The following is an 11,797-nucleotide window of genomic DNA, read 5'->3' as shown; positions in this document are numbered from 1 at the left end:
CACGTGTACTCCACCACATCTGAGAAGTGAGGGAGTGCACTTAACAGTGAGGCAGCCACTTTTCTTCTCCCCTTTCCCTTTGTGACCTTCCTTCAAATGCTAAAATGATGTATTCAGTTGCTATATTCTTTATCTTACAAAACTCCAAATCCCATGTTTGAATGCAAACACCAGAAGTGATCTCAGCAGCTTTTGTTGTGTACAGAGCAGTCAGGCCTTCCATACCAAATGATGGTAAAAGGGGGGGGGGGTGTGATTGCCTTGTTGGGATTTTTGCTGGCATGTGCCTTTTCCTTCTTTGCCCAGCCAAGCTGATAATGACTGGTAAAGTTCCCATCTTGAGATTGCTTGTATGGTTTTTGGGGTTCCTACAAAATTTGAATTCTTGCAGACTCCTGGAATCTTGCAAGACACCCTCCTCTTGTGAAACTTGAGATCGTCTCCTGTAGAGGACACACAATACATGTGTCCTGTATTGGTCTGCAGAAAACTTGACAACTTGATAAAAGGCCTTTCCAAATTCTGAGAGCAGTTGAGCAGAAAATTAAGGGGTTGGCAGAAGCTGCACAGCCATCTTATCTTTATAGGAACAGTTCTATATATGATTTCCCAGAAGCTTTCTATTATCTTTAGTGTGCGTGCGCACACACACTCATAAGATTACAACCTAATAATAATCTTAGCCTGTTTTATGGTAAATGTGCACACTCTTTCTCTATAGACATGTACACTATATGCATGAATGTCAAGGAGAATTGGTGCTGGGTACACAATGTCAATGGAACAACTTTCGAAGAAACGTTCTTACCTTACATGCCAATACAGTGCTTGAGAGAAAAATCTGAAGAGGGCTACTGAAAGGCAGAGGTAATGACACCTATATTCCGGATGTTAACCATGTGGCTTTCCAGATGCCACTGGACTGCAACACCCATCTCATTTGGCCATTGGCTAGGGCTCATGGGAGTTACAGTCCAACATCTGGAGGGCCATATGAGCACCACTTCTAGGTGTAGCTATGTCTACATTGCCCTCTTCAGATTTCCCTGCCAAGCACAACACCAATGTGCATAGTGAAGAAACAGTTTCAGCAAATTGTCCTGTCAGCAATGGTGTGTGCCTAGCAGTCCCCCTTGATTTCTGTATATAAAGTGTACCTGTCTACAGAGAGGGCCCTTCACATGTACAGTGGGAGTTCCATAGTATTTGCATGTAAATCACCAATGCAATGGCCTCTTCCTGCATTTGGATGACATGTGGAGGAGCTATTCTTTGTGCACAGGGGGCTTGGGCTGCCAAGTCTGAAGCATCCCAGGCACTGAGATTTCATAGTGAAAACTTGAAACCTAGGGAAGAACTCTTGTGATGTCCCAAGCACCAGAAGCTGGTGATGTTTAATGACATTTACCACAGCTGCTAAGAGCAAGTCAATCAAATAAAAAAGAAACAAATCACAAAATCTAACAAATGAGAAAAACAAGGGAGGTGGAGATTTCTGGAGAAAGGAGAGATATGCTCCAGTGTTGTGGAACAAATGCTGAGAAGCTGTGCTGACCCTTTTTCAAGAGCTATAAAATTATATAATTACAACCTCTGTGTGTAACACTCAAGTTACAAAAATAAATGTAACACAAAGGATTGTTTAACATCAATAACGTTTAAGTTCTGTGTAGGGTTTATTTGAGTTTGTCCATATTATTGAAATTAAAATGAAGTTTTGGTAAGCATTTTACATGTCAATTCTTGTCTGAGAAAGAAAAATAATTTTAATAGATATGTACATTAGTTTAATATTTGTTTAAGACATGTATAAATGTTGTATTTTTATAATTTGATAATTTTATAGGTCTTGAAAAAGCCACCCCCTCAAATATGTTGAGCAAGATAAATAAAGCTTTTTTGTGTCAGCACGGTTTATCAGCATTTGTTCAACAACAACTGGATAATAGGAGCCAAACCCTGAGATCTGGGAGTCACACAGGGGGACAATCTTCAAGGCCCACATCTCCCTTTTCCTGCATGCATAGGCCCAGCACATGAGGAAAATGTTTGCAGAGGGATAATTATATTCGAACATATATCTGTTTTAATAACTTAGTATATGTGTGTACATAAAGACTTTGAGATTATCAATAATGATACATAGCTGCCAGCCATTTGATATTTTCCCATCAGCAAGCTCTTCTCTTTCAAGCATATCACACAGTCTTACAGTGATATGATTTCCCAAACCAATTATTAAGGGCATTGCCACTATAAATAAAATATAAAACGAAATGAAATGAATAGTTGGGAAAATGTCATGGGCACTTGGCATACAGCTCCAGTGATACCCAATAAGTTCCCTTCTGCAGTGCCCAACTGACAATTTCTAGGCCAATTAAAACAAAAGCAAAAATCATTTTATTTTCTTTATTTTCAGTTGATACTGTATGAATACAAAGTTTCTAGAAAGCTACAAAAAATCTACCACTTTATCAAGAAGGCATCAAAATGTGTCACTTTGCAAAGACATGGAACACCTGCAGTAACCGACACAAAAATAGCATTTTTAGAGTGATGAAATAATTGCACTTAACTGTCATGGATATTAAAGTTATCACACATATGTACCGCGAAAGCTAGAATACATTTGTTTTTACAAAGCACTTTTATAAAAAAATTCTCTGCACACAAACCCTATAATTTTCATATTACTATCATACTAAAGATAAATTCACTTTAAAGCCAACACTTAAAACATTTTTTAAAAAAACAAAAAGGTACCAGTACCTACACACAGACGACAACAAATACAAGAATACTGTACTGCCAAAAGGTTTGATTGAAACTCATTTTGAAAACTTCAAAATATGTTAAGACAAGATTTGAAAAGTTTCATTTTTATATATAAAAAGAGCTTTCCCTCTATGTCTAAGCAAGAGGTACTTTGTCATCCAAAGGCAGATTCTACATCCCACCCCTCAAAATAACCAGCAGCAGTACAATATTAAAGTAACCACTGACCATATATGAATATGTTTAAGTCACAAACCCAGTTTATACACATTACACAAATAAACAAAGTGAGAATTCCATTAAGTCATTTACAAATGTGAACAAATGCATGTGGCAATTTTTTTTTTAAAAAATCAAAAGTAAAACTGTTTTACATAAAATGTACTGATATTAAAGAATTAAAGGCTATTCAGGTTTTTAAAAGTGTTATAAAATTCTTTTGTCTTTTTCAGGCACATATTGTATTTTTTTTTCTGCGGTTATGAGCCTGAAGTAAAGGCCCATTTAAAAAGAAAGAAGGAAATGAAACAAAATATAAAAGAAAAATCAAACCATTCTGTAAGGAGGTAACAGGGCATATCCTCTCTATGAACCGAGTGCATTTAAGAGTTAATTGACACAGTGGAACTTTTTTATTTTTTAAAAAAAATCTCTTAGTCAAACTATCTTGCTGACCCAGAGTTCCAAACTTCTTTATACTTCTGCCAAACTTCTCTAAACATTATATTTGTAGACTGCCAAATTTTATACTTCTAAATATTCAGTATATCTTTTCTAAGGAATATTTGGGAGAAAGTAAAGGAAAATCAGATTAAAGAATATCAACCTGAGTATGGACTGAAATAAGGACCAGTTTCCACATTATTGTAGCCCATGGCAGCTGCCCTCAATCAGTTCCCCATGCTGGTGATCAATGAGGCAGGGAATGCTGTTTAAACCCTTTACCGGGTGCTGTGGTCCCAAATTATGCAGTGCATCTGGAGCTGTCAAGATTGTGCAACATTTATGTGCAAACACTACAAGGATTTAGAATACCACACGTGGCAAAGGCTATGGAGTGTCACTCCCTGCTCCATGGATTGTCAGGATGTAGAAAAATTTCTCAGCAGCGGTCACAGACAAACTAAGGTATATCTATCTATCTATTGATCCCTATAGAACCATCTATGTTGCATGATGAATATTGATGATGTGGGCCATGTTAAAAGCCATAGCATTGGTATGTAAGTGAATAATCCTGAAAGGCTCAATTTAGAAAATATGACAAACCATGGTTTGTTCTTACAGTAGTTTATTGGCTAAACCATGGTTGGTTTGAGCTTCGAAATGTAAAACAGGCAGACCATGGTTGTGAGCTACTTGTCTACTTGAATTTGTTATCTCTGAGCATTCATTATCATATGTTCACCCCTACTGCCATGAAGCAGCAACTTCTGCAGACTGGACAATGGCCATAATTATGTTTGTTATGTGAGATATCTTACCAGAGCATGAAAATAATAGCAAGCCCACTTAAAACCATAGCTTCTGATTCTAGTTTAATAACAGATTGCAAAACATGACTTTGTCAGTTTAGGACCATGCTAAACCATAGGTAGGTTGCTTTAACTATGGTTTTGCCAGGATGTCCAAACTGCCATTAAAAAAAAAAAAAAAAAGCAAGAGTGCCCCAGGGAATTAAAATTTATGGTTTTACAGTTTCCCAAATGCAGTGACTTCCAATTTTCAATTGTTTCTATTCAATGTAATAATTTGCTATTATTTGAAGGTGACAGAAGCAAAAAAAGTTAAATTCACTGTAACTGCTAAACCCTCTGGGCTCTAGCATTGGGAGAAAGTGGGGAAATAGATTTCTAAGTTGCAACTTACATATCATAGTGGTACAGTACCTAAATAAAACCAACCTAGAATTCAAGTAAGTACAAAATTACATTTGTAAAGCACACTATGTTTCAACTGCCATAAATTGTACCATTATTTTTTCAATTTTGTACATAAGACAATAAATAAAAATGATTCCTTTGCAATAAAATATACTCCAGCACTTGCTCACCTATATCTGTCTCAGCAGATATATTCAATAGTTGTAAATATATATATATATAATTTACTTGTGAGGCCAAGCTATCCTTACTAGTTTTGATGTGGGAAGAGACGAAGTGAAATCTGGATCTTTGAGGACTAGAACCAATATAAAGGTAGACTGCAATCCTATACACACGTCAATAAGTAAGCCTAACTAAAATCAATGGGGCTTACTTCTGAGTAAAGATGCTTAGGATTGCAGTGTGTAATAGATAATAAAGGGGCATAGACACAAATACCAAGTTTGTGCCACAACTTAATTGTAAATAAAAATATTTAATTTTTTGTATATTAAAAACAAAAATGTATTCACAGAGACAAATCTCCTCTGCCAACTTTTGGTTTTACTGCTGTTGTTTCTCATTGATGATTTGTAATTATGTTGTGTCCCTCTGAATCAATGTCAATGTTATGAAAAATCCCTTGAAATAAATGGTATATTCCAAATTCCAAACAGAGTTAAAATGGCACAGATTATTTGAAGCCACTGCCTTTCCTGCAGTGATAGCAGGAAAGTGCTGAATGATGCCACTCCAAAGGTTTTTCCAACAATGTTTGTCATTCATTGCTAACAATTTGGTGCTACAAAGCACAGGTCAGATGACAGGTACATTTTGATCTACACTTTCATTTTCAATTTTAGGCATCCAACTGTTCAACTTTGTAAACAAAATAAGTGCAAATTTAAGAGAAAGAAGAAAACCATCTTCACAGATTTAGAACTAACTATATTAATAAAATCACATTTGTCCTTTGCCTGAAATTTTGCTATTTACACAGACTCATATTACTCAGATGCAAGACTGGATGGAGAAAAACATGGCAAAGGTGAAATACTGACTGCTTTCCTATAATCGCCAGTCAGCAATGCTGCAGAAACAATGACAAACAGCTGAATAATGTGGAGAATAGTTTTTCAGCATTATGCACTCTTGTGATTTGCAAAAAGCATGCTACTATAAAAAGGTACTTTTCTTTCTTCCTTTTTTTCTTTTGTTGAGAATGGAGGCCTGTTAGTTTTGACTGTTTCCAATAACCCAAAGGCATTATGGTGATCTCTAAACATTTTTGGTCTCTACAAATTGTCATTATTATGGCAGCACTTTTCTAAGCTGGAATTTTAAAACCAAAGGCACTTGCATGCAAGAGTGCACAGAGTCACAAACGTTTAAGTATTTGGTCAGGAGAATTTAAGAAGGCAGCATTATTCATACAATTCACTTTCTGCAGAAAATTCTAGAGCTGTTAACATTTCATTTTGGTATAGGTATTCCAACTATGTGGTAAAGGGGACTGATTTATATAGAAAGATGTCTAAGACCAGGTAATCAAAAGGCTTCTCTCTAGATATATAAATATTTTTAAGTTAACCAATTAGAGGACTATGTACGATTGGCATGATAGAGTAAAAGGTACTTCTAATATAGCACTAAGGCACTGCATATTGTAATGCTTTGGCAGCTCGGAATTAAGAAGTTCCTACGACAGTAACAAGAGAGATGCTTCCAGCTTACAAAAGAGCTCACAGTTTACAGGCAGCCTTTTGGATTACACAATCCACACGGAACATCTGACAGACTTAAGGCTTTCCAGAAGAAACATGCACTGGGGATTGAATCATTTACATCCACGTAAAGTTTATGACAAGGCAAACAGTTCCCCATATGCTTTACAAAAATTAACACCAAAAAACATTGTGACTCTTCAAATGGTATAAGTTATTACATACTCTTCAAATGGTATAAGTTATTACATACTTAGTGTCACAGACTGTATTAATTGGGGGGGGGGGGGATAGTTGGTTTGCAAACTATTTTATACACGCCAAGAAGTCTCCTTAAGGTGTATAATTTTTAACATTTAATTTTCTTCTTTTTTAAAAATAAATCCATCAAAAACCAAAAGGGTAATAAAAGAAAGATAGCATATTTTAAAATTAGATTTAGATGTTTTCTAACACCAAGTGCTTTAAATAAAGGGCTACTTTAGATGAGTAAGATGCAGTGCTTCTGTACAATTCATTGTTACTGTTAAACACTGATGAACAGACTCAGCCAGAAAATCCAGTTCCACAGTTTTAAGGAGTTAAAGTGAATGAGATCACAATCCTATGCATTTCTACTCAGAAGAAAATCCAGCCAAGTTGGATCTACTCCTAAGCACGTGTATAAGATTGCAGGCCTAGAGGTTCATCTGTCTTAATTTCTGTGGGTTCAAAGACACTGAACCTGCAGAGGACTTAAAGGTTCAGTATTATAGCTGACCTTGCATTATACCGTTCGGTTGATATCCTTTTAAGGATTTACGTCTGTATTCATACTTTGCTTCCTCAGATACTGCAAGTGTTATAGCAGAGATGGCCAACTTTGGAGGATCCTCTGCCTCAAAGTAAACTTTAAATGGACAAATATACCCAAAAGGCTTTATATGTTATGTGTGATTGGTCACATTTGTGTCCAAATTTTTTGTTTACCAGGCATAGGGGAGAGGGGCATGGGCCACTCTAGGGCAACATACTGCCACTGGCCATATTCTACCTGTCTTTGTATTAAAGGAACACTGCATCAAACTATTAGAATGGCTCAGTGTGGTCATGAATGGAAGACTGCACTCAACCTGCTACACACTATGCAGTGTTCCAGAAGCTGAAATACCATAGCCAGCTCTTTTCTGACAATTCACTATAATAACAGAGTAAATTATTTTAGCTAGGCAGGTATGAAGCTTTACCCATTGAAGCTTTTTTCCCCATCCCCCTTTACCATCTTCACACTTTGAGTTGAATACAGGCTAATTAAAAAGGAATGGTGCAAAAGTAAAGCTGTTCTTATTTGGTTTTGCACCATTCTTTTTGAGTCACATTTAACTGTTCACAGATTTCCATGATTTTATGCAGATGTAATAACTAACAGCCTGCATATTTACGTTATAAATACCAGTGACACTAAGCGGCATCCTGAAAATATTCACAAGCATGCATGAAGCAGCATTCCCAAGTGCATTAGCTACAAACGTAAAGAGGAAGATTTAACATTTCATCCTATTTTTCTAAATTCTGAAGCTTCTTTTATCTAAAAGTTAATTCAAGGTTCTAAAGGCCCACAAACACAGGCCTGGAAGGAATATACAGCTAGAATAGGCATTGAGCTCCTAATTTTCTAAACCCATCTCTCTCTCTCTCTCTCTCTCTCTCTCTCTCTCTGTATGTGTGTGTGTGTGTGTTTCTAACAAAACTAGGTATATTTCACTCTCATTATTTGTACCAGATACTGGGATTGCACCGACCCTTCAAACCAGTGAACTGAATTTACATATTTTATAATGGCACACAGAGAAGGCAGGGGTCAAAATGAAGCCAACTGAAAACTCTCATTGTAATACTTTATGTATATAGCTATAAAGCTAATGGATTTGAAATTTTATTGCCTGTTTTACTGTCTTTTGATCCCAGTCCCCACATGGCCAAAAGGGGGAATGGCCTCTGCCTGCATTGATATCTCTCCAGACCATCTTAACTGACAACAAAAGTAATATCTGATGCAAAACATAGGCCTGTTGCTTTAATATGACCACTTTTCTTCTCCTGTATGATTTTTAACATCTTTGCTTGATGAAGAAGCCAGTGGAATTTCAAAAGCTTACATGATATATTTTGTGCATGTCAGTTGGCCCACTAAAGATATCACCATTTTGTAGATTTGGGATTTTGTTCTATAAAGCAAGTTTGTACAAAGCAGGAGGGAGAGATAACTATAAGAGACATCCTTGCTCATTTTTATTAGCACCAAATGTTGAGCAACAAGGAAAAGAAAGGTAGGAATGGGCCACATGAGCCAGTACCAATTTTGAACCTCTACAGTATGCAGCCATATGGCATTAGAATTTTGATAGCGACAGCAAAACAGGCTTGTAAATTTCTGCTTCATCTCATGCACATGCAGCCTTCCCTCTCCCTCTCTGTGTTTATATATATATATATATATATATATATATATATATATATGATGGGATGTGGTGAGGTGGGATCTGGCAAGTAGCTGACAATACTCCTGTTTGGAAAGGAGATTTATTGGAAATGGGCTACAATTTGGTTGTAGAACAGTAATTTTGCATAAAGAAACCCCGGGTCCCAGCAGTCAATTAGAGTTAACAGTAGACAATTAGATGGGCCAATCTTCCTCAAGCTTTCGATGGACCAACAGATATGGCCACTAGGCTTTTTTCAAGTTGTTGGATCCCAAGCTGTGAAGCACAACTATTTAAAAATTATCACTGGTGATGCCTGTTATTCTGTCATATTATAATGAAATTAAAACAGATGAACCTTTTCCTTATATGCCATTCTTTTCTCAATCACTTTTTTTGTGGTTTTCAGCTGATAATGCAATTTCAATACAACATTTTAATCCCCCCTCCTTGTATTTACTAATTGATCATTTTGGTGTTGCAATTTCTTGGGTCATTAGAAAAATTAAAACAAATTTAAAAAGTCTTTTATAATATATAACCACACACACATGATTACATACACCTTAAGTCTAATTTTTCAGTATTTAACTAGTTATTGCAAAACGAGCCATCTTTTAAATTAAATAATCAAATCTAATTATTAGTACAATGCTTTATGTCTTTTTAATGCACTGGATTTAATTAGTAAAAGGCATAAAAGTCTTCTCGCTTTGCAATACCTGATTGAAACATTTAATGGATTAGAAAGTTAGTTTTAATACAGAAGGAAGAAAAGAAAAAAAATTGCCTAGTTTTAGGATCTGTCCCAACAGGCATTTCTTAAGGCTATGTTTGTCATTTGGCTTCAAACTGAAATCGAGTTGCAGTTATAAAATAATTTAGTGAATTACATTCGTATGTATCTTCCACAGTAATCAGATATGAAGATAATTCTAAAAAGAATTTGTGTGCTAATTTTATGCGTATAGTTAAAATTCATTTCAATTTCATCTAAAAAGAATTTGTGTGCTAATTTTATGCGTATAGTTAAAATTCATTTCAGTTTCACCTCCATCTTAAAAACAATTCAATTGATTTAGACAAAACACCTCACAAACTTGTTTAATTGCTGTTAAGTTTTCCCATGGCAAATGCTCTCTTATATTCTTCTCACACAACAACAACAAAATCAAAATTTCCACAAAGGCTTTGAAATTCTTAAATATAGTTTCCCCAAAGAATGGTGTTTTTTAATATAAATTTGAAGAACACTTTTGTTTTCGAAAGAATTTGTACAACTGTACCAGAAATTTCACAGCTACAATATATACTGACACACTAAAATGAGGTTTAGGAAAAAAAAGTGTTTGAGAAAGCTCAGCCAGAGGAACTGTCACTTAGTGTTGAGGTTGACAGTCTGTGTTTTCAGAAGGAGTTATAATGAAATGTGTCTATAAATAACTGTTCAGTCCTTTACAAGCCTGTAGATGTGATGCTGTGCACCATGTTCACTGTTTGAAACTTCAAATACACAAGCCATACAAAGTAGGGTTTCTTGTGTGTCTCTGTTTGTTACAACCTGTGTTTAGATTAAAAAAAAAGAAGAATGAACAAATGAATGAAAGAAGATTGCATATTAAAAACTTGGTCACTTTAACTTCATGTATGAAAAGACAAGAATATCTTTTACTTTTCAATCACCCATATTTTGATAAAATGCTTCTCTGATGTTGTTAGCTGACTCAGTGCATATAGAAATAAAAACACTGCAGAATTTTCTCTCTCTTCTACACCAGCTGTGTCCCTTATCTCATCTGGAAATTTCCTGGCACTCTGAACCAAATGGACTGTGATCTTACCCTGGCTCCCATGGCCCCACTCACAGCTATTGTGGGTTGGCCGCTCCTAGTCCACAGTCCACGGAGAGGGGCAAGATAAACATTACTGTCCCTCAATTATTTCTCAAAAATGAGTAGTGGTGCTTCTTAAGAAGCAGAAATTACCCCTTACGTCTGCCCTGGAGATCTTACTGTTCAGAAGCTTCAGTTAGTGGCGGCTGCCCCTGCAACCCTGATTCTTCTGGCCACCCTGGCTATTTTAAATATAAATTTAAAGGACAGGGCTGTCTGGATCACAGTTTCTTCTGTTTTCCCCAAACTCAGCCCTCAAGAGGAGTTGACAGCCCTATCCCATGGCTGATGTTGAATTAGATGCAGCTGCCAGTCTCTGTGTGTAATTTTCTGCAGGTAAACAGCCCTGACTACAAGGGTGTATGTTCAGTAAGTAAACCAACATGATGAGCAATAGCTTATCAGGAAAGACTCAAACCAGAGCCTACCTTGCAAGAACCAAGTTGTTTGAATCAAAGACCTAACAGTTCTGATTCATGGAAACTGAATCAAATAAAAATCTATCTGCTCACAAGATAGTGTACAAAAAAGCCAGCATATAAAAACTAAACATTACCAACAAAATTGTAAAGTTTTCCAAGACGCTGTTCATCATATATTTCTCTGGTAAATGTTTGAGCTTGTGGATGAAATTGATCATATATTCACACATTGGAGAACGGTTTATTCTAAACACAAACCGGCCATTCTCAAACCGTGCATATTCAGTCTTGAGAAGAAAAGAGAGAGAGAGAAAAGAAAGAAACAGAAAGTTCAGAACGTTACTAATAAAACTAGATTTCTTAATTAAAATCTTGTTTTGCTTTCAACAAGATTCATTGATTAATTATATAAAATAAATATAACCACAGTATGACATTTTTGCATATTCAAGAAAAATATTTAATGCAATTTAACTAAGCATATAATGTAGTTAAAACTGAGTTTCTCATAAAAAACATGGGAAACTACTCTTTAGAAACAGCTTTGCCTTGACACAGTGGATCCTATATAGAACCTAAAACTTGAGGAATTCCTAGAATCCAGCCACCCACCCACCCACCCCCTGTTGAACTGGGGTATGTTTTGAATACATG

The 11,797-nt window shown here is 35.9% G+C and overlaps 1 protein-coding gene across 8 annotated transcripts in view; it reads right to left on the bottom strand.

Moving 5' to 3' along the window:
• Positions 1–2,420: 2,420 nt before the first annotated feature.
• The window catches only part of TEAD1 (TEA domain transcription factor 1), a 269,478-nt gene continuing 260,101 nt past the window's right edge, over positions 2,421–11,797 (bottom strand). For all 8 annotated transcript variants that reach the window (XM_089521204.1, XM_089521197.1, XM_089521201.1 and 5 more), the window contains 2 exons: positions 11,278–11,430; positions 2,421–10,390 (listed from right to left, as the gene is read on the bottom strand). In XM_089521204.1, coding sequence (XP_089377330.1) covers positions 10,277–10,390; positions 11,278–11,430 — 267 coding nt within the window. In that variant the 3' untranslated portion in view covers positions 2,421–10,276. The remainder of the gene's footprint in view (positions 10,391–11,277; positions 11,431–11,797) is intronic.

This window comes from Sceloporus occidentalis, unplaced genomic scaffold (assembly GCF_023333645.1).
Source record: "Sceloporus occidentalis isolate IW3139 unplaced genomic scaffold, rSceOcc1.0.p SCAF_4, whole genome shotgun sequence".
NCBI lineage: Eukaryota > Metazoa > Chordata > Lepidosauria > Squamata > Phrynosomatidae > Sceloporus > Sceloporus occidentalis.
The sequence above is the reverse complement of the archived record's forward strand: the minus strand, read 5'-3'. Positions and strand labels throughout refer to the sequence as shown.